At 40.4% G+C, this 24,270-nt stretch overlaps 1 protein-coding gene across 5 annotated transcripts in view; it reads right to left on the reverse strand.

Moving 5' to 3' along the window:
• Positions 1-24,270, reverse strand: part of PTPRM (protein tyrosine phosphatase, receptor type, M) — a 558,641-nt gene that overhangs the window by 58,579 nt on the left and 475,792 nt on the right. For all 5 annotated transcript variants that reach the window (XM_012725901.1, XM_012725900.1, XM_012725902.1 and 2 more), the window contains one exon: positions 21,520-21,556. In XM_012725901.1, coding sequence (XP_012581355.1) covers positions 21,520-21,556 — 37 coding nt within the window. The remainder of the gene's footprint in view (positions 1-21,519; positions 21,557-24,270) is intronic.

Consider the following 24,270-nt stretch of genomic DNA (forward strand, 5'->3'; position numbering starts at 1 on the left):
TAAAAGAGGGGACTATGTGACATAATGCATGTTAGAGATATCAGCAGGTATAGCAGGCTGGAACTTAAACATCTTTCATATCATATTTTTAAAAAAACCTAGAACTCTGTTGATTGTGCACGTATATTTGAGAGTATAAACAAAACATTATAAATCTTCATAGAAAAGGAGAAATGAGAGTCACATGCAGTCTGTGAATAATACAAATGCTCAGGAGCGTACTAGGATGAGGACCAGATGTACTGCCCTATTGTAACATTGCAGATTACTGGATTTGGAGCCCAAATATTTGATTTTGAGATCATCTACTGCCTTTTAACTGACGGTGTGATTTTGGGCAAGCTATTGTAAGCTTCAGTGTCTTCATCTTTATCTACACACCAATTTCAAAAACACCTCTCAAGGTTCTTTTGAGGATTTGTGGAGGCAACTCAGGCAGTTTATAAATAGCAAAAACATTCCACAAAAATAGGGTACACTTATTTTACTTTACTTTAAAGATTCTATTTATTTTTGTTAGTAAAATTCGGGTGTAAGCCAGAGGCATAGAGGGCGAGAGGATTCACCAGAGACAGCATGGGGGCAAACATGCAGATCTACTGAAATACCCTGCTGAGGGGAGCAAGGGAAGGGACAGGAGAGGGTCTACTGTGATAGTGCTGACACTTAACCCCTAGGCCACCAGAGAGGCTCAACAGAGGGCATTTAAGGATATTAATGGCTATTGCTTTGCTGAGGCTTTGACACTGAGCAATGGCAGCACACCCGAGAGGCCACTTCAGTCACCACCCATTTCTTTCTCTTGACCAGTTATCGATGAATTCATGTATAATTTTTCTTCTCCCTCTTCACTGACAAAGCCTCCTTCCCTTCCCTCCACAACATAAAATTCTATCATTCCTCTTTACTACCTATGGCCACCTTTCAAATTAATCCATTTCTTTAGCCTGACTTTCGAAAGTGAGAGAGTAGTTAGAGCTTAAGCAGTTGTACTTCCTGCCTCGGAACACAGTCAGCATCTCCTTCCATAATGCTCAGGATCTACGTTACACTTTGACCCTCTCCATGAAAACAGACCCTACTTTCTGACAATCTCTGTGTCTAGTCCCTTATTGGGATTGGGCATGTCACCTCCTACAAAGCTGCCCGTGGCTTTTGTTCCATGTAACCCTGGCCTGTGTGTGCCGTTTTCCTGATATACTGGCTGGAGATTTCTGTGACTTGATCTAAGGTTACACAGGAGATGAGTAAAACTGGATCCCATCAATTGCTACATTTCTAGCTTGTGGAGAAATCCTGTCATTGTGTAACTAACAGATTGTTATTTGTTCACAAGAATAAAAACAACACCCCCCCCACAGTCCATCTTTGTGCAAACAGGGTTTTCCCAAAGGTGACCCCTGAAATATACAGGTGACCTATGTACTTTCTGTTTTCTTCACTAGATACACAGGCTTGAGCCACCTCCTCTGAAATCCATTCTAATGACAATGGCTATTGGAGGTGATTCAGATGTTCCAACACAGTGAATGGCGTGAGCTGCAGGTGAGCTACAGGCATCTCGATGCCCAACAGGTGTCTTCACAGAGCGATTCCAGGGTCAAGTTCTAAAGTGCAATTCATTTGCCCTTTCTTAGCATTAGACACTCTTGTGACTATCTGTTTCAAGTTCCCCCTGGAAGGGAATACAAATACTTTGGACTCTATTTCCTTATGGAATACTTGGCACATACCAGGAACTCAATGAATAAATAAATGCATGAATAAGTCTGTACACATGTGTATAAACTATACTGTTAATATTATGTGAGCTATATAAAAATATTAAATACTATTCATATTTGTATGATTCTCTGTCCTGACTTCCATTTGAAGATTATTTGAAGAGGCTTGAAAGGGTATTGCTTTTTAACTCCTTTTCAATTCATCAAAAAGGAGGCATCTTTGCAAAGTTTTGTGCAGAATGAAACCAGGACCATGATCAATCACTCAGTTTCAGACTTGCCTTGCCTTGAAGTGCTGAAGCTGAACTGCTGCTCCCAACATTATGCAGCTCTCCACTGTAACTTTCCCTGTCCAAGGCTTTGCTGCCTGGCTCAACTCAGTTGGTTTCCCCAGGCAACCGGAATGTGATCCTAGCTCCCAGTGACTATCCAATGGAAGGCTTTAACTCTAACTACTGGTTACAATTATTGGGGTTTTTCTAAACCAATTCTGACATCCCAACCTAAGACCCGCAGATTTAATTGGGCTGGGTGGGGGCTGGATCTGGTTGTTTTTTCAAAGCTCTCCTGGAATATTGGGGCATTCAGCTCAATCTTCTCACTTATGATTAGCTGTTTTATGGAGGTGTGTGACTGTGAAATACAAAAGTTTGTTTTGAATCTAATGATTAATCTAACAAAGCACACAAGTTCTCTGAATCAAGAAATCTCACTTCCAATTTATAAGCAACGTCACAAAATGTCATTTATGAACATGGCTATACCACCTCACCAAGGTGTGAGCCACTTTGAAAGTGACAGAGGACTCTGGTTTTTTTTTTTTTTTTTTCTCTAGATTTTTATTTATTTGTGCATACAGAACTGGGGTACAGGCCAGAGGCTCAGGGGCGGTGAGAGGCCTCACTCACCAGAGACAGAGTGGGGAACAGAACAGGCAGATCGACGAAGTACACTGCTGAGGGGAGCAGCGGGTGCGTCAGGAGAGGTCTGCCACACCATGTGGTCACCTCCCGGGGCAGGCGGGAATCGAACTCCTGCGGAAGCGGCCCTAGATTCTCAGTGCTGTGCTTTAACCCGCTGCGCCACCAGGGAGGGCCGAGGACTCTGTTTTTAATGTTTACAGAACTAAATTTGGGATATCTTTAAAATAAACAGTTTTCTTAGAGTTAGCACCTCAGTAGGTGATGGCATTCACCTCAGTCATCATAATTTTCTTAACCACTGACCTGCACTAGAACCAAAATAGATTAGGAAAGAAAAATGAATTAGGTGCAGCTCTTTTCAGTTCTAAAATTAGGTACTGGTATCTGGTGTTAAAATATGAAAATTAAATTAAAAGATTTATTCTAAGTTGATTTCTGAAAGGAAAAATGTGCAAGGGGAGGGACCCCAACTCCTGCTGAAGTTTGCCCTGTTCTTTCCTGTCGCTTATCTCCTTTCACATGACCCTGGGCCTGAGCAGCTTGCTGTGGCTATTCTAATGAAATTCTTTTAAGTGGGCAAAGAGAGCCCTGGCCAACAATTCAAGGTGCTCTTGAGTGTTCATTCAAATCTTGTACTTTTTGGTGGTGGTGGTGGTGGGGGGAGCAAAATAGAAGGCAAGCACTACATTTAAGGTTTTGTTTTGTTTTGTTTTAAAGATGCATTTATTTATTTATTCATACAGGGCCGGGGTACAAGCCAGAGGTACAGGGGCTGTGAGAGGCTTCACCAGAGAGAGAGTGGGAAGCAGAACAGGTAGATCGACGAAGTACACTGCTGAGGGGAGCAGCGGGCGGGTCAGGAGAGGTCTGCCACACCCTTGTGGTCACCTCCTGGGTGGGGGATCGAAGTCACACTGAAGTGGTTGCAGCCAGCTTGCAGTGCTACGTCATAACCCGTTGCACCACCAGGGAGGGACCACGTTTAAGGTTTTTAATGAGAAATTTGTCAAGCCTGTTTTTCTTTTCTCCTTACCAAATATATTTGAAATTATTTTGTGTGACTGGAATAAATTATACCTCTGAGATATCAATCACCTGACCACATCAGGTGATCAGAATGGACGCCAGAGGAGGGACAGAGTTAACTGATCCTGAGAACTCTCCATTTGATTTTAGCAGTTTCTGGTGGGCCTGAGAGACTGTGGCTATTCTGAATCAACACTAGAGTCTAAAGTAAATGTTTGGCATATAGCCTGGGTAGCTGCACTCTGGAAAAGTGGAAATTCAGGGAAAATACACCACTGGAAGGTCACTTTCAGTCTGTCTTCTGAAAGTGGCTGGGAAATGCCCTTTCCCTGAACAGAATACTGGAAGAGAGATCACTGGGAGTGCTCAGAGGGTGGGCAAGTAACTAAACTCCCAAGACAAGGAATCCAATAGAGTAGGAAAGGGACTCTGAACGTCCTCCTTATCAGACATGATCAGCTACCATCCAGTCTTAGTATATGATTTCTGCAGTTTCTGGCTAGGTAGGAGCTCTGAGGGCTGTGTCTGTACATTTACCAATGTTTGCAAAATAGGCATTAAGGTAATTCTCAGCAGTTGTTCCCATGACTCTGAAAAGTTTGAAAAGTTAAGGGCTCAAAATTTCAGTATTGTCAGGTCAGTAATGCCGCCCATTTCCCTCATAATATAGTGGGTACACACAGAGCTCTTATAAGAAGGAAACGTATTGAGGCCATTCTTACCAACACCAAGCCCTGAAGGACAAACAAAAACAGGGCAGAAAGAGCTAGAGCTCAATAAAAAATTAAAAGCAATGAAAAGCATAAGTGAAAGCAACATTCAAGGATGGGCTCTATTGTGTAGATGAGTTCTCTAGCTCATGGAAAGTGAGCGAGGTGAAAAATTATAATTTCAAACCTTGAAAGATAACTTGTCCTCTTTTTTTTCCAAATTCTAATTTCTGTACAGTATTTTTTCTGTATTAGCTAGAGTTGCTGAGAAGTCAAGGTCCTTTAAGCTCATATTAGAGTTTTTTCAAGGGAAGAAAGATAGCACAAATATGAATTGGTATTCCATCATAAATAGACTAACACCTAACTTCTTTTGAGTGCTTATTACTTGCCAGGTCCTGTGGGATGTGCTTTGCAAGTATTCTCTCATTAAGTTTAAAATTCACAATCTTATGTAATATGTGCCATCGTTTTCCTGCATTTCACTGAAGGGAGACAGAGGTATGGAGAAGTCAAATAAGCTGTTCAGGACACCTGGCTAGTGGGTTTTGAGGCCTGACCCCATTGCATCTCATTGTGTCCATCTAAGCATCAATTGCGGCTTAGAAAGGTCCTCCCTGACAGGTGTATACAGTCAATATGATCCCAGCAAGAATGAGAGAAGAAAACCTTGTCAGCCATCTGAAAACAACCTCTTTAAAGGCTTCTATTACGTCACTTTCATCCCCTACACCTCCCATGGTCCCATGACTGTAGAATATATTCCGAATTCATGAGCTAAAAAGTGCTCTGACCTCTCTGCATCTTGAGCCGAAGCCACTCGGGAGCATTTCTAGAATATGGCATGTCCTGTTTCACCCTATTTCCATTCTTACCATCCTCGCCAAGCCATGGACCTCTCTGCTGAATTACGACAGTAGCATACTTTTCGGTCTCCCCCAGTTTGTTCTTAACAACCTTAAAAATACCATTTTTTATGTCTTTCCAAATCTTTCATGGGGTTCCCACTGCTCTTTGAGTAAAATCCTAGTTCTTTAATAAGACAAACTTGGGCCTGTACATCCCTACCTGGATTCAGCCTATGCTACTGCAGGTACCAACCCTTCTTGGTCACTGCCTCCCCCTTTTGCCCCCCTCCCCCCATCTTCTCATGGATCTTCCACCAGGTGTTCTCTGTCCACATATGCTTCATTTGGAGTCCATAACACTCCTCCAAGGCAAGTTTTCCAAGACCCAAGAGTGATGGTTCCTTGCTTCTTTGCCTGGTTACTGTCAGCCTGGGGCCAGTCTGTACAGTGGTCTGTGCATCTGGCCCTTCCCATGGATGTCACAATTTCCCTGTGTCCTGTCGTCTCAAGCCTTGTTTGCTTTGATCATTCATGTGCCTTTCTTGGCTACAGTGGAAGTTAGTGTGTGCTACCTACATTCACAGCTCAGCACTTGGCCAGTGGTGTGTTAAGAATTCTGTGAGGATTGGTTAGTGATACAAAGGTGAGTAACAGAAATACAGTCCCTACTTTGAAGAAGCATCTAGTTGTGTAAGATAGATACAAGCTAAGAACATACTCTATATGAAGTGTAGTAAACTGTCCTAGGCCACTTGAATGTCAAACCAAAATATGCAGACATGGGGAAATTTTCGAAGGGGTGTATGAGTAGGTTTTAAAAGGGCTACTTTCTAGATATTTGAGTTCTTATATGGGCCCTGCCAAAACTGCTCTCTCCTGGCACAACAACCTTGCCCTACTTGATGACACCCTCACCCATCTCTAATATTGCTCTGGGGCACTGCCCAAGGGGAAAAACCTCCAGATCTGAAATAAAAGGTGGAGTGAAATATTGACTTCAAGATCCCCAAGGGTGTCCTGTCTTCCCTGTCAAAACATTTCTGTTAAGAGTAAAATTTGGTGTTGGAAATGGGGTACTTTGACTCATGCTGAGGTGCTCTGAATTCAGACAACACTTGCAACAGGACAGGCTGGTAACACCTTTTCTTTTAAATGAGACTGGAATGTTCTGTGGGAGTAACAAGCATTTTTTTGGATAAAGCCTATGGGTGAAAATTTTATGTGTTTCCAAGTTTGGTATGCTTTACTTTGTAAAGTAGTTAAAATATATGTATCCATATCATAAACAATTAGTAAAATAATATAACTCCCCATTTTATCTTAGAAAAATACTTAATATTTTCTACCTCTTATTAACAAGCAAACTTAGGTAAACCTCTGATGAAATCTGAGAGAGCAACTTAAATGTTCAAGTGGGGTATGTAAAACTTTCAAAGTTCTTTTGGGGCTATGAAAGCAGAGATGACTGAAGACCAGTGTTAGTAGGTGGTGTATGAGCACAAGTCAAGTGCTGGAAGAAATTACATCTTACTCGTGAAAGGGCAGCAGGATTATGGAAGAGGGGGCACCCACCAGCAGCCTGAAGGGACTTTGCTGGGCAGGGCTCAGGGAAGGGGAGGCTGTCATCCGGAGCCACGTCCACTAAGAGCAACTCAGCATCAGCCCAGTGGGGAAGGGGACATGCCAGGAGCCTCTTGCGAGAGAATGTGACGCTTTAATAAAGTTCGTAGGCTCAGGTTTAATGGGTAGGGCAAGACATACTAAAACTATAATTAGAAAGAAACCTTTCGGATAGAAAGCTTGGACAAATCAGAAGGTGAAGGCATAGGAAGAAGCATTTGGCTGTGAGAGCAGATTCTGAGAGAGACACGTGAGCTACCGAGGCTTTAAGAGGCTTGCGCTCAGTTGGTGTGTGATGAGGGGCTGTGGTCCTGAGGAAGGAAGGAAGGGAGAGGGGAACTGGGAAACACGAGGGCCCAAATGTGAGGCCACTTTCCTAAAGGTCAAGTGCGGAGACTGCTACTGAGGTCCTGCAGCCTGCTGGTGGACTGTGTCCTGAGCAGAGAACCCACACTATTTAACAAAACCTGCCAAGAAACAGGGTGTTGAATCTGAGCAGTAAAGGACAGTAAATTAAGAGATCATGTTTCTTATTGGTTTCTGAGACAGAAAAAAAATATTTAAAATTTTCGATATATTGAAAATGTTAAAATAAATTTTTTAATATCTTTATTTTTATGTAGAAGATCTGGGGTGTAGGCCAGAGGTGGAGGGGCAGATGTGTGTGAGAGGATTCACCAGAGACAGAGTGGAGAACAGAACAGGAGAATCTACTGAAATACACTGCTGATGGGGGTAGCGGGCGAGACAGGAGAGGTCTGCTGTGTTATATGTGGGTCAGCTCCTGGCCAAGGATTGAACTTTAGCCATAGTAGTGGCTGTGCTGAGACTTAACCTTTAGGCCACCTGGGAGGCACTAAAGTACTATTTTGAGGAAGACTCCCTGGGCATCAAAGTGGCCAGTGGAGATTAGCACAACTGCCCAAGCAGCAAGGTCTGGAGCTTCAAGAATAGCAGCAAGTGGTGATTCTGTTCCAGTAGCAACTGGAGTCTGCAGGTAGGAAGGTCAGAGCCTTCCCAAGCAGGGTGACAGTCACCTCTGGCCTCGCATAACTGACATACACAAGGCTCCCAAGCACAGAGACAAGGCTCAGCTGGGCTTCTGGAGCTGGGCCAGGCTGACTCAGAAACCAGTATTTCATGGATGGGACTGCATTTGCATCAGACTGGGAAGGACCAGGGCTGCCGTAGAAAGGTGGTTTTGGATAAAATGGAGCTAGAACCCAAGCTGTTCCTAGTGCATGACTCACTGCTTCATCATGGGGTCATGGGTTCTGGGCCGGAAAGTGAGGGGCACCCAGCAACGGGACTGAAGAGGAGAGTGGACAATTACTTAAATGAGCCACCACATCAATAATCCCACCCCATCCAGTTCTGCAAGCAAGTTATACTTCTCTTATGTGGACCGTCTCACTTTTCACCACAGCAACTGGTTTCCATTTCAGTTTGAGAAATTGGCTTTGGGGCTTTAAAGCTGTGATGCCAACCCGGGTCAATCAGCTGTACTTTCCTTATTTCACAATGATCTGAGCAACAGATGAGGGGCCTGCCTTGCTCATGTCTTTCCTCTCATTACACCATGTGATTAGCCTTGGGAAGAGAAGTGACAGTGTGAGGTGGGGGGTACTTAATGAGTAGGGGGAAGGGCATTTATCTCCAGGGCAAGGGGGCTGCAGGAAACCTGAGTCCTGATTTGCACCTGGCCTGACTGGGACTTGGGTTAAGTTCTTTGTCATTCAGTTCACTTTATCAGATGACTGAAGGTGGGATATTTTATGTGGAAAAAGATGAGCCTGGGATTTATCATTTACTTTAAAGCTCTTGCTCATAAATAAAAATAACCCTAAATCTCTGATCCATCATTGTTATTGTTGCTACTGGCGATAATCTAGAATAAGTATTAAGAATTCAGTTATGCAATATTCAGGGTAAATAGATGTCTGTTCAGTGGCTTCTGAGTAAGTTTTTATTACAAAACTTCATGTGGTTTTTCAATTGGCTACTTCCATAATACTTACATCTATAATTTTACATTTAGAGGTTTTTCATTTTTGTAAGAGTAAAATGAAAAAGGTAAAAGATGCCAACATGTCTTACCGACTGAATCCTCTTTGTGTGTCACAAAGGCAGTAATGGTGACACAGAAAACTGCTGGCTTCTACATTAATATTCCTTAACAACACTTATTTGATAGGAGCATTTGCTCTCCCCCGAGGCTACTGATGTTGAAACTGTGGAATTTTTATGGATAAGTTTTGGTGTCAGCTGAAGAAAAATACCAAAGTTGAGGCAGCCAGCCGGGTGCAGGGATATGGTTTGCTCATTTTCTCGAATTGCTAAGAATATCTTCCCCCACCATTATCGTTTAAAACAACAAAAATCAGTTAATGAATTGAAAGCAAACAAATTTTCTATGGTGGGAATACCTTAGTTAATCTAAATTTAAAATATAATCGGCAGGCTGTTAAAATAGCAATATCTAAGGATAACTCTCATGTGAACACTACGTACAGAATTACAGGGTTAGAAATGCTCAACAGTCCACTGGAATTTTACCTTTGTGACAGACAAAGAGGAGAAAATAGGCAGTGGAGCTATAATAAAATACACCCTTTCAGAAGTAGTGTCAAAAGCATGACTTAAATAGTGATGTTAAATAGTGTTTTCGGTTAATAGATTTCAGTAGTTCCCACACAATTCCAAATCCCTTTTCTCCTGGAGAGATGTCTCTAGGAGTGTTTCCTTGCCCCTAGTTGCTCAGCTGAGCAGGTCCTTGCCAGATGCCCAAATTTCTTTTAAATTAGCCCAAAACTGTGCTCTTCTTACACCTACAAAAAGACATAGATTTTCTGTATCTGTGATCAACATTCCTCCAGAACACATAATCTACATGTTATGTTTCTGATGTTTATATTTCACTCCTACCATTCCCTAATAGTCTCCTTCCAGGCTGAGAGAAGAATGTGTGCCAACATTAAATGTACAAATCTGCTTGTCTTTCTCTAGGTAATTACTTTCATGGAATCTTGGCTTCTAGGTGTATTACTAGAACATATGCAATCCTGATTGAACACCAAAAGGTCATGCCAGATTTAATTAAGAGAAATTAGCATAAACCAAGTACTAGTAAACCAGCTACAATAAGATTCTGAAATGCCTGAGAAATCTCACCTTTGTCTCCTCTTTGGTTAATAATCTGACATTTCATCTAACATTAAAAATAATCATAAGATATTTCAAAACAAAAAGAATTATAAGGTAGGCATTATTTTATATGTCAATACATACGAACCAATGGTCATTTTCTTCCTAAGAAATACAAGGTATTTAGGATCTTTAAAATTCTAATCTTTACATGGAATTTTAAGACCTTTAAACATGAAAATAAATGAAAACAGTGGCTATGAAACCTAAATTTGTCATAATATTTTGAAATGTTAATAAGCTTCCTATTCACAATTTTGTCAAGGTAAACCTATATTTTAACCAATATGAGTGAAAAAAATGAAAAGTGCTATACATGTTGCTAGTATAAAAACATCACTAGTTTGTTTTTTATATTAATCTTGTAACCTAGCAACTTTGCTGGACACTCTAATTAATTCTAATACATTATCAATTTTTTTTCTTGGAATTTATAAACTGATTATTTTGCCTTTTCCAATTATGTCCTTGTTTCCCCCCATATCTTACTGTATTATGATCTTCACTACAAGAGGATAATGGGAAAAATTGCTATACAACATCCATTTCTATCGTTTTTAATTTTTTTAACTTTTAATTTTGAGATACTTGTAAATTCATATGTATCTATAAGAAACATTACAGAAAGATTCTATATACATTTTCCCCAATTATATACATATATCTCACCTTGCCTATTTTAATTACTAAAATGCTGGAATCCTAACTCAATGTTAAAGGGTTCTTCAGAGTGGTACAACTGTCCTAAGTGTTCAGAAAACTTAGGAAAAATATTTCTATTTGTAAAATAGAAGCACAATAAGGTCGGTCTGATTATGTGGCAAGAGAAAATATTTGGATACTTGCTAACAAATTATTGGTGACAATTATTAATATCCACCCCCTCCCTCCTTGTGTGAGCAATGAGGCTTTGGATGTGGATCATCCAAAATGGCTGACATAACACTGACTGATTGAGGTCGGTGGACTGATATCAGAACTAAGTTAAAAAAAAAATACAAAAACAAAAATTGTAAGGTGAAGATTAGAATTTAAAATCCCAAATTCCTTGTATTTCTTAGGGAAAAAAAATGACCATTGGTTCATATGTATTAAGACATTTTAAATAATGCCTACCTTATTATTCTTTTTGTTTTGAAATATCTCATGATTATTTTTAATGTGGGTGGGAATTTCCTGCATGCAATGGAAGGCATGGGCACAGTTACTCACTAGTGCAGTATCTACTGAAATATTTCACTGGGTACCCTTATTTTTTTGAAGAATACAACTATGAGGTTGCTATATCACTTTAAATAGAGCAATCGCTACTTACAATCATTGAACACTCATCAACTATTCATTGCAGTTCTTTTCCTAGGCTGACATGGAGTACTTGGGGGATATGTGCATTTGCTGGGATGCTACTATGTGAAATTGATCTCAAAAATGGCCTGGAAGAATTCCTTTCAGGGTAGTCCTAGCCCTTCCCCTACCTTCTTGCTGTAGATGGTGACTGTCCTCTTTTAGAAATCTGGTCAACCCCTGGCCTCACCCACCAAAGGACACAGGAATGGGTCAAGAGCACACATCTTTCGCTTTGTCTCACTTTTACTTTCCCCTTCTGCAACTCTGTCATTATTATTCTCTTTCCCAGAAGATCATTTTTCAGTCTTATTTTGTTCTCCAGTGATTTCTTAGCTTTTCAAAGCTTCTTTCTAAAAACATTCTCATGTAATTCTTTTCTTAGAAATTGGTTTGGATGAAGCCTGTTGGGAGTGAACTTGTCTGAGCTTTGGAATTAAGCTGTTTTCACTTATACATGGCCCAACTTTCTTTAAGTGTGCCTCAGGGAAGACTTCAGAACACCAAGACTGGTGTTCCTTGCTGCTAGCAGAACTACTCAATTTCTGTAAAGACCCAAAAACTGAAGGAAAATACTTTCCCCAGCGTATAATGGAAGTTTCTTTTCTTTTCTTTTCTTTTTTTCTTTCTTTTTCTTTTTCTTTTTTTTTTACCATGTTTGTCTTTTGTTTAAAACTTAATAACAAGGATGACACCTTGGTACTTTGGAGGGGTATGCAGGATGTTAGTGAAAATGTAGCAATCTTCTTTTGAGAGGCTGTTCAACAGGATTAGAATGTATTAACTTTTATGAAAACTGTGTGACTACACTGCTGAGTAGCCTGAACCACCTATTTTCCATGGAGAGATATATCTTTTGGAATTCATTGGGTCATAATGATAATGAGAGAATCACAGTTAATATTTATTAGGAAGTTGCCTGCAGCATTTTTTTCAGAGCCTAGATAGTTCACCACTAGTTTGTACACTTTAACTCCTCTGCTTTCTTGTTAGGGGGAAAGGGTGTCTTGAGCAAACTCTAGATTCAGGTTTTGTGGACTCCACCCCCACTCCAGACACTGAAACTGCCCGTCCCAGCAACACCAAAGGAGGAATGCTAGGACCCGAGGGTGGAATTGAGCAGCCATTTTAGGTTTTGGATATAAAACTGGACATGTTGGGCTGAGGAAAGCACATGGAGATACATGTGAAGAAATTGTGCGTGCTTCTTCTTGGTCCTGGATTGATTGAAGCAGATGTGGGTGAGAGACCCATGGGGGAGGTTGGACTATGGCAGCATTTATCTTGGTTTTGATTGGGCTCTTTTGCTCCCAGATTTGTCTGGCCATTTCTGACCCTTTTCTATGGATCCCGGCCAGAAGGTGCTTTAGACTTGTGGTGGGCTTTCAGGCCTTGCTTTGGACCAATCCCTTTTGGGTGGACTTTACCCACGAGGGGATGGGAAACTTTTTGTATTTGATTTAGAAACTATATTCTTTATGTCTGCTGTATTACACACTGGTTGTATTAAAGTTCTTTTCCATTAAAGGTCTTATAGGTTTTGCCTTGGTGCAGCAGATCGCAGAACCTATTTATAGCAGGCAGGTTTGGGGATTCAGGGGTGTCTCTCTCCCTACCCTGTAACACTATTACCTCTTGCAAATGGAAGAACTCTGTCCTAGTTACTGATATAAACCATGTTTGTATATGGAAGGAATTATACAGATAAGTTTCAAAGATTTGATTTTGTGACCATGTTACATCAGCAAAGAAATAATTATGAATAAAACCAATAATAGGGTCTCTTAGCCCATCTTGCATTTGGAACTGAAGTGTTCCAAAGCATTTCTGGAAAGCCCATCTACCTAAATGAACCATTATCTAGATTTTGTTCTTTTTGGATTTTATTCAGCCGTCTGTTAGAATCATGCCTACCGAGCAGTTACATAAACATTTTCCACTTGCCATGGTATCACTGTGAGTGGGAATGCAAAGGCTGTTATTATTCTTGACATGGAAAGCAGAATGATAAAGGCCGACAAATCAGATTTGAGTGACAGGGGTAAGATTAGACCTCCAAAGAAAAACTTAGATAGAGGCACCGCTACTGGAGGGACCTTGGGTTCCTGATCCTGGGACAGGCTGTATGGCAATCGTGCCTGAAGAGCTGGGAAGTGTTTGTAGTCTTGAAAGGGAGGAACATGACAGATGTTCACACCATGAGAGCCTCCTGCTGTCTGACTCACAGAGCATTCATCATGCCTGTCTCCAAAGAGAATCCTCATAAAGCCATCCTGAGTACTTGTTCCAGCTGGAAAGAGGGAAACAGAGGGAAGACAATCAAGGAGAGAGAGAGAAAAAAAAAAAAGATTGGCAGCCTTCAGAATGGAGGGGTTTGGTGACCCCAAAGGAGCTGCTTGCCTTCTGTCAAGGAGAAGCAAAGCCAAGGGAAGAATTTATATTCACATGCTTCAGGGGCCACTGCCAGAAAAACAAAAGCTTTCATTAGTCTCTATCTTCTTTAATTAAGTTTTTCTCAGTACACAAGTGAGATCCACTTTTATTTAAGAAAAAGAGAATACATGTAATAAGTGGATAAAATAGACATACATTGACTCCCTAGATAACTCAGTGTAGGCAATCTCTTATTTTCAATGGGAGAGCAGGACAAGCATCAAGAAATTTCCAGAAGCATCCTTTTGAATGCGAAGGCATGAAAAAGAAGTAACTAACAATGGCCAGTTTTTACTGCCTTGACAAACTTGTCCAAAGTTGTGTTCCAGTATGATAAAGAAACTTGGTCACCTCTTTCACTAAGGAAGTCAGGGGAATGATTTTAAGTTTGCATTGGGTCTCATTTTTTTCACTTGCTCATTGGGGTAGGGAGGGGAACAAGAAATAGTCTGAAGTAGTCTCCAAATTTGGTATTGCAACAAAATCACAAATTAGTAACAAGTGGTTGTTTGGCTAAGACCCACTCTGCTTACTTCCTGAGGTCTCGAATATATGTCCAGCCTACATTGAGTCAGGCACATATAAAGGTCATAGAATTTTTGATTTTTTCAATTTTGAGCTGACTAGAGCAAAAATGAATGGCTAGACTTTGCAAGGATCTATAGTAAAGGAAACCTAGGGAACCTAGTCCCAGGGAAGTATGTGGGTATCTAGTTACAGATCTATCCTTTCAAAAGGATGAATCTGGAAGAAAGATGTGACCTTGTATTTTTTTGTTATTGTTGAATGACACCCCTTAGTAGACCAGAATCACATTAAGTTTCTCCTAAATTGAGTAATGCAGACATGCTTATGAATCTTTATCCATATTGCTTGTAAGTCCTTTTGCATAGATGACTCATTTGAACTTATATGCATGAAGGTCACTTAAGTTCAGCTTGTGCTTTAAGTTTCAAGTGTTTCACTTACAAGATAAAGTAGTTGAACTTAGAGATGGCTCTAAATGTAATTTTCTACTTTATATATGGAATACCACTAAAGTATACTTAAAGATTTGAACAGTGCTGATTCTAAGAAATCCAACACTGGGTAACTTACTTGATATTGGGCATCATTTGTCTTCAAATTATTCTGTATTAGTTGCATCAGTGGAGCGATGTATTTCTGCTATGACATCAGCTACAACAGGGGTGCATATTACCTACAGTGACATAGCTGGGGTTTCAGCTCCTTTTTAGCAACTGTCTCTCAACATTCTTGTTTCCTCTCCTAGAGGAAGCACTGGGAGGAGAGAGGTCTATGTGCTGATGTTTTGGCTAATTGGCCTGTATTTGTTGAAAGTAATCTGGTGAGAAGAAACAACTGTTTCAAATGTTTCAATTGTTCATTTTCCCTTGGAAGGCTCTAGATGGATTAGAATGCAGGTGAGCCTGTCTGGAGAACTTAGCCTGGGTATCTGGAATACTGGGATCTCATGAGGGGACACTGTGGGCCTGTGTTAAATCATACTTCTTTAAAGCGTCCTTATTTCAATTTGAAAGCCAGAGAAAACTTCAATTTACCAGGCAATATTTAAAAGTCAATCTCAAACAAGATACAAAAAGTGAATCTAAACATGACCTACAACCCACTGACAATGTGGGAACAGCTTAGCTGGGAAGCAATGTCAGCTGACGTAGAACCCCTACTTGAAGTATAAGCACTGCTGCTTGGAGGAATAAAAACAAAACTTGTTTACTGAAGGCTTAGCTTTTGATTGAATTTTTTTCTTTCAGTTCTACTGAAAAATAATTTCAAGTGTTCATCTCCATCTGGAGGCCAGAATGCAGGAGACAAAAGCTTCTTTGTAGAGTGTGTAGAACTTGCACTGATATTCTGACAAGCCTGATACAGGAATGACTGGCTGGGAAAGCTTAAGTGTCCTCCTATTCTAAGCACGATTATTTCCTGCTTCAGCGGCCTCAGGAGGAATTTTGAGCTGGAAAAACATAAGCCATATTTATATTTCTGAAAGTCCACATTTAAAGAGGTTCCCACCATACAGAGTTTGTGGATGAAATGCAGAAGGAAAACTGATAAACAACAAACAGCAGGAAGTCACATAGCAAAGGAAGTCAGTATAACCAAACTACAGGAAATCAGCCTACAGTTAGTAAACTACAGGGAGTCACGTAGCAAAGTTGGACCTGTGTGGATTGTTGAAGTTCTGGAAATGTTTCTGTTATAAACCTTCACTCCCCACATTTTTGATTATTTTCAATAAAAATTTACTCCTCTGTCAAAGATTACAGTTTTTTTTTACGTGTCTCTTAAGTTAGCAACAAATTATAATTATGAACAAATAAAGCTAATGATACAGGTATTTATGGGAAAGGAAGATGTACAAACTGGATTCGTGTAGAGATAAGCAAAGGTATTTCAGCCACATGAACTGGCTCCAACAGTGGCTCTATTTACTGATGTACCTAAGGAAAACGTGATCATAAAATAGAAGTTGCCCAGTCCTTAACTTACAAGAGAAGTAGTCATAAGTGTTGAGATACTGATTCCAAATTCTACAACATGAGATGACTTTTCTGCCTGGTGCTACCACTGAACCGGCTTATGACAGAGACACCCAGAAATGCCAAACTCCCTTTCCCCCCTCCCTCATTCTCATATGCTTTATTCTAGCTCTCTGCCTTGCTGTGGGTGGGTACTTCTGATGTCAGGTCATGATGTAACCTATGCTGGGCATTTTTCTCTTTAGCTGGCCTACAGAGCAGGATGCCCTTGTGAGGTGGAGGGCGATCTGTCTGATAGACATTGATACTCTCATTATAATAACTTCCTGGTTTCTGTGGTCTATGATAGCCTGACTCCTGAAATGTGATGTTGAGAATTTGGTTTCTCAGCATAAAAGAAATTGACTTTAATTCTAGTTTGTTAAAATCTACACATTTAACTCCTGTTGAGAGTAGGTATCTTGATAAGCACTTTATTTCATTTTTCCTGTATTGTGCTAATCTGATAGGATTGGCAACCTGGAGTTTTGAGCTTGCTTTGACAAGTCTCTGTTGATGCCACACAGCAACCTGCTGAGCCTTGAATGAGGGCATCTCCAAACAGGTGCCCAGATGCCCACTCAGGAATAGATTCAGGGAGACTCTGCACACTCCAATTTGAAGTATCAAGACATCTAAGACCATTTGAATTAAGAAGGATTTTCAACTATGACTTTGGCATAGAAAATTTACATTATTTGAATAGCATTGTAACTTATAAGGAAGGGTTTAGATCCTAGATTGATTTTGTGGTAGTTGTGTGATTTTGAGGCATGAGCTCTATAAAATCCATGTAAGTCCATGTGCTCAGTATAGAGGAGGCAGTATACAGTGTGCAGTACACAGGAGCTTCTTCTCAAAGGCTTAAACACTTAAGGGGCAAGCACACAGCACCCCCATCCTGATGTTGCAGATAAGCTGCTGCTACACAATAGTTCTGTTTTCAACCTCTGCTTGTCCCCATGGGTCTCAAGTCTTCTATTTAAGAAAAAGAAATTTCTCCTATTTAAGAAATGGCTGGACCAGTACAGGAATCTATCCAAAGGACAAAAGAACACTAATTTGAAAGGAAACCAGCACTCCTGAATTAATTGCAGCACTATTTACATTAGCCATGCTATGGAAACAACCCAAATGCCTCAGACCAAATGAATAGATCAAGATGATATCGTATAATATACAGTGGACTACTACTCAGTGATCAAAAAGGAAACTCAGGTTATTTGTGGCAACATGGATGGAACCAGGAGGAATTATGCTAAGCAAAATAAGCCAGAAGGAGAAAGGTAAATTTGGATGGTTTCACATACAGATGGAATATAGACATACTGAGCAAAGGGTCAGGAAGAAAACAAAACAAGCATGCTGACCATAGATCTGAGAGATACGGCAGGGGAGGCAGCGTGAATGGGATGGAAACAGGAGGAAGAGCACAGGTGCTGTGATGGTGGGAGAACTATAGGTACTACATGTAAGGGGAGAAATAAAATATTGTCCAAAAAATTAACAATGATGCAAGATAATACATAAATTTAATTTAAAAAAATGAGAGAAGTAAAGTGGTCAGAAGCTAGAAAGACCATTGTATTGGTAACAGCACAAAGCCTCGTACCTACTAGGCACTTAATACCGATCGAATAAATGGCTAGTAAAAATGCTAACTTCTCAAAAACAACAGTATTTATGTCAACCCATATTGCTACTCCATAAAGAACATGTATTTATTACATTGTATTATGAGGAAAAGTATTTAAAAATCAAGTTTTGACACTATATATTTAATATTACAATACATATTTTAGTCATAAGCAACTTAAATTATTGAATAAGATGAAAACTACCACTTCCTCACAGCCATTATTGTCTGAATTATTTGTTTCTATTCTGGATATTTGTGTTCCTTTCCTAACTATTATCTCTGTTTCCAGGTTTCTTTTCAGGAGAATTCCACACTAATAATTAAGCTTCTTCTTTTTTTTTAAGATTTATTTATGCATCCAGAACTGGGGTGTGCCAGAGATGCAGGGGCATCAGAATGGGGAGAAGAGCAGGCAGATGTACTGAAATACACTGCTGAGGGGACAACAGGTGAGACAGGAGAGGTCTACCTCGCCATGTGGGTCACCTCCTTGGCAGGGATGGAACTCGCACCAAAGCAGCTGCCCTCAGCTTTGCAGAGTGTTTAACCTGTTGTGCCACCAGAGAGGACCACACTAATTAAGCTTGTTAAAGCAGTTTTTACTACCATGTGGCTTAGAAACATCTTCCCTCTCCCTCCCTGCCTTTCCGTCTTCCATTAAATGACTCTTATTCAAAGCTTTTTAACATGAGTCTTCAGTTCACCCATCAGTCTTTTGTTCTTAGCTCTCCTCCCCCGGAGGTTTTTTATCTAGGATCTACAGATTTTTCAGGCTGGATTTGGCAAGTCCATGACTGCCTGAACATCTATGTAAAATTGCATCTGTGAATTTTCCCCAAGAGATGAGCCCTTCCTGCAAGTGATCAAGAAAACCCCAGGTGTCACAGGGGTGAAGACCCGTCATTCCGACCCCTTTTGTTGGGGGGCCGTGCTCCTCCCAGCTTAGGCAGTACTTCCATTTGTCTGATCCTCTGCCCAGGGACTCTTCCTCCAAGACTGGCTGAGACCTGCTTCCCCCACAAACCTTCCATCCTTCCTCTGGCTCCTAGGAAATCCCAGCCAGGTGCTGAAGCTGCACCAACAGCTGTAAGAACCCCCCGCCCCAGCTGTAAGAACCCCCCTACCCCGCTAGATTTCACAACGATCAGCTTGTTCCCTGGGTCCTTGCTACTCTGTGCTTCTTTAACACACAGAGGTGCTCAGAAGTGAGGAAGAGGGACTGGGTGTTGGGTAAGCTGTGTCCATCACAGACTAAGGGCATTTTCTTCTGTAATGGCCTCCTACGTTTTTCCCTGAGTTCTCTAGAGCAGGACTTTTGAAATCAGTTTTATAAATAAAACAAAGCAATAATAAGAAGAGCACTTCTCCAGGGCCCCCTCGTTTGTGTACCACGTGGCTGGCAGGTGTTCTCCCAAATCATTTCAGAGGAGCAGTTCTAAATGTGCGCAGCTTCCTCCCGCTCATGGCTCACGTGGCCTTGGTGGGGTATCTTTTAATTGTGATATATAGTCAGTTCTGGGCAATCTACCCACCTGTGTACTCATCGGCCCTCACTGTGAACCCTGTTTTAGAAATCCCAACTCTGCCCTGGCTTTGAGTACAAACATGCAGAAAGGAAATGGCTTCCTCTCCTTTGCTCCCTAGTGTGGCAAATCACAACTAGATGTTACAAATGCATTACTGGCTGCTCAGACAGATGTGAAAATGTGATGAGGTGAGCACTAGATCATCAATATATGGACTGCCAGTGGAAATAATTAAGTGGAGGGGAGACAGGAAGATAACTTGAAAAGCCACCGATTTGGTCTGAAGATGCAGCATTCAAATTTAACTTCATATGGAGACACATAGGAAAAGGTCTGTGCAATCCTGTATCCAAAGCAGCATTTATTTACAACTGCCATGTCATGGGAGTGACCTAAGTTCGTACAGATGGATGAATGAATAAAGAAACTGTGGATAATCAATGGAATACCACCCAGCTATTAAAACAGATGAAATAGTGCCTTTTAGGACAAAAATGGCTAGAACTTGAAGTGATTATGCTAAATGAAATGTAAATAAAGAAAACTACCAAAACATAACAAAAACATAACAAAAATAAATCTTTGACTGTGAAAAATATCCTGGTAACTAGAGGGGAAAGGAAGGTGACTAGATGTTGGCATTGGCACTCTGGTGGAGGCTGCGTGAGGCATGTGTACATGTGAAGGTGCGATCTCAGAATTATATCGCTGTGTAAGCAACTGGGAAAATCAATAAGCTGGAAAAAAATAAAATGAAAATGAAAATTCACTTCCTCGTCCACCAATACATTTTGAGTTTCAGTAGCCACAGATGACAGTGGCTACTGTTTTGGATAGCACACAAACTATTTCTACCACTGCAGAAATTTCTACTGAATAGTACTACTCCATGTGTTGGAAGTTCTGCTCTCTGGCTACAACTGCTTTCCCCCTCAGCCGATTCATTAATTGAGTCTGACCGCAATCGGTTCGCCCCTCTCTCTCCATGTGGTCCACTGAGCTCTGTGACCCTGCCTTCAACCTTTGCCTTTCCAACTGCAATTTGTTTGGCATCCTTAATTCCCTTGCTCCTTCACCTTCGGTTGGGCACCCTCTTGCTATTTCCTAATTATTAGAAGGTCACATCCTTTTGATTTCCCACATCTTGTTCTGGGGTTAGAATTTGTTACTAGCAACAACATTGAAATAATAAAGTGAAAGAATGTCCTAGAACTTTTCTACTTCTCAGCACTCTTTAGAAGGTCTCTCAGGATGATTCCTCCTCCCCCAAACTTCACTCCTCACAACCTTACTTTCCATAGGTGACTCCTCTTACTGTCAGCAGAAAGATAGTATGGAGCCACCCCATCCCCCCCGCACCCAGCAAGTTCTCCAACTTTCTTTTGTTTTCTCTAGCTAACACGATCCACCAGTTTCCTTCCAGATTTTTGCTCAGGGCATCTCTGCCATTTACAATTTCTCTTCCTGATCTTGTTTCTTCCACAAAGCTTCTTTTGGATCATCCTGCTTGAGAGCAACTTCTCTGTTCTCTAAGTTTTCCTAACATCTTTTCTGTACCTCTTCTACAGGTTTTTAATTATCATTGTCAATGTACAGGTTACTTCCCACCTTCCCCACTAGCCCACAATTTCTGGGAGATGAGCGCTTGCTGGATTCCTAGCAGTAGCCAGTAGGTCTCTGTGTATGGAGTATGCAGTACCTCATTATTTAATGATATAACAATTTATAAGTGTCAGGTTAACTCTTAAGATAGACAAATTTAATGCATAATAAATTGAGCAACACATTTCTTCCAATGATCTCAGCATAAAGTTCTAACTAAACTACAAGAACAGAACATTTGATGTGTTAATGGCTAGAGCTGCAATAAACACTGCTGGGGTAGTGTGGGTATCATTCTGAGGAAGGCTGAAGTTGGCACAAATGATAGAGATTGGGCAAAGAAACAAAGAAAGATATCAAAGCTGAAATAAACTTACCTTGTGTAGCAATATAATGATTCGGTCGATGATAACCCTAAAAGGAAATGAGAAAGAAAACTTGACATAGCTAAAATCAATAAGCAGCACAGAAGTCATATAAGAGGTTTGCCAAAATGAATGCAAATATAAATACCAACAGATCCATCTCTTGGAAGTTAAAGATCCAGGACCACTGAATTCCTTTATAAGCAGAGGCATAAGCAAAGGTAGTGGTTGCACAGGGCTGAGTGTAAATTACTCACATGGTGGGGATGAGAATGGATGAGCATCACACACAAACCACCCAGGTATGCTTTCAAGTCACATGACCATGACTCCTATTGCAGTGTAAATTGGCCCGGAATGTGGAGTAGAATTTCATTTGGGTTTGGATGCTGTTAGCAATGTGCCAAGGCTGAAGACACATATTCCACTATACCAGATAGGCAGTTATAGCAACAGTAATACTAAACATCATTCTCAAGCACTTCTAATATCATCACATGATGCTGTGGTCAGGCTCAGGAATTTAAAATGGTAGACATTTTGCAAGACTTCTTTTTACATGACCTTGCAAGAGGGGAGAGAAATGAAAACTGAGACCAAAGAAGAAAGGGAGCAAAACACATTGATATTTGGGAAAGATAAAGGGAACTTAGAGAAAATTACACCTGGGTAAGATATAATATCACAATGAATCTTAGTAATTTCTGTTTCTATCTCCTGAGCTGACCCAAAACACTGAGTCCAAAGCCAGTGGAAAACAGAATAAAGAAATTTGGAGTGGAAACAGATATCTAAAACAACAAAGCCATACAAGATAGACTTTTTTTTTGCTCTTAAACACAAGTCAACAATAATGAACAAAAGCAGCACATTATTTTATACTTGTAGCCTGGCCTGGTCTTTCCTTTGAAACCTCGGTGTGGTATCAACTGCCTGCTCAATACCTTCTCTTGGGTGTCTGATATATATCAAAAGTTTAACACATCTAAAACTGAACTCCTCACATCCTCTCTACCTCCTTCCCAAATCTGTTCCACCACTGTCTTCTCATCAGCTAACGACAACTCCATCTCTTGATGGCATCTTCTACTCCTCTTTTTCTCCTGACCCCACTGCAAATCCACTGGTCCTGTCTTAAGCACAGACATTGGATTCTAACATCTCTCACTCTTCAATGTTATCACCTTTGCCAAGATACCAGCATGTCTCTGTTTCCATAGCCATCTAGCAGGTATCCTTGCTTCTACTGTTAACCACCTACAACTTGTTCCCCTCTCTGACTCCAGATCATATCACTCTTCTGCTGAAGACCCTCTAGTGATCTCCCATCTTAGTAAAAGCTAGTCATTATGACTTTTTATGTCACCTGGCTCCATGACATCACTCATCTCAAATCATCTATGACTCCCTCTCTTTATAAAGCCTCACCAATACTCAACACTCACCTGATTATTTTTCTTCAAATTCAACAGACATGCTCCACAACAAGAACTTCTTGCATTATCTGTAAACCCAGAATGCATGTTCCCTCAAATTTCTTATTCAAATGTCACCTTCCCAGTGGAGCTAACTCTGGCCATACTATTCAAAATTGAAATCCATCTTCAAACCTGGCAATCCTGTTCCCCTATTATTCTACAGTACGTTAAGTCTACCTAATAGACCATATAGTATTAACTAATGTATTGTCTCTTTCTTTTAGTTAGAGCATTAGCTCCATTCGAGTAGAGAGTTTGGGGGGGGGGTTGTTATGGTCTGAATTGTTTAGTTATTTTCTAGTGTCCAGGACAGTAACTGACAATTAGGTGTTCAAAAATCTGATTAACTAAGTGAATAAGGGACTTTCCCTGTTAAAATTAAAACTAATTTTAATCTTGATGTTCTCATTACTTTTATGGTATTTCTATGTATTCTTTAGACAAATCTCTGTATCTCTATTCTTTAAAGCTGAGTGCAAATCTCCAACTTCCTATTTCTGTTTACATTTATGACAACACCTGATCCGATCACATTAAGTATTTCAGTCAGAGATTCATTAATCACTTAAAAAGTGCTTATCAACTTTCAGGAATATGCCAGGTGCAGGGAATTTGAAAATGACCTGGACACTGTCTTTATGCTCAATGACCCAGTAAACAAAGGGGAACATTGGGTAGGCATATGAACAGGCTTGAATGGAACTTTCCAAGGGAAGGAAAGTTAAAGAAAGATGTTTCTTACTCCAGTTTCTAAATTGTGAGGCTCATGGAAGAAGGTAAGAAGACTTGGACATCTCTGTGCTTCCTATAAGTTATTCTCTAAACATTTTCCGAATAAAGGAGTAAGTGCAAAGCACTTTGGAAAGAAATTTTGCTTTAATAAAAATAGAAACAAACAAACAAACAAAAATTAACTTGGGTTGACTATGTTTATGGGCATTATCTAAATGGCACAGGTCTCTCCATTAGAAGAATGAAATACAGTTTATTCTTCAAATAATTATTCCTCAGGCCTTACCTCCCAATCTATAACCAAAAGCTGACAAATCTTCCCAATTAGCACTAAAAATAACACCTCATAGTTATTTTTAGGCAATGCTTAGAGATTGCAATACTAGCACTGTAGTAGCATCAGAGTAACTCTCAGTCAAGAAAAGAATCCATATATATGGATGAAATCTGTCCATGGGAAGTATTGATGGGCCAAGAAACATAAATGGATAAGCCCAGAGGATGCCTTGGGAGCTACAGAGAGCTGAAATCTGTTCAATGTAAACTTGGGCCT

Source organism: Condylura cristata, unplaced genomic scaffold (genome assembly GCF_000260355.1).
Source record: "Condylura cristata isolate star-nosed mole 26May11 unplaced genomic scaffold, ConCri1.0 scaffold00016, whole genome shotgun sequence".
NCBI lineage: Eukaryota > Metazoa > Chordata > Mammalia > Eulipotyphla > Talpidae > Condylura > Condylura cristata.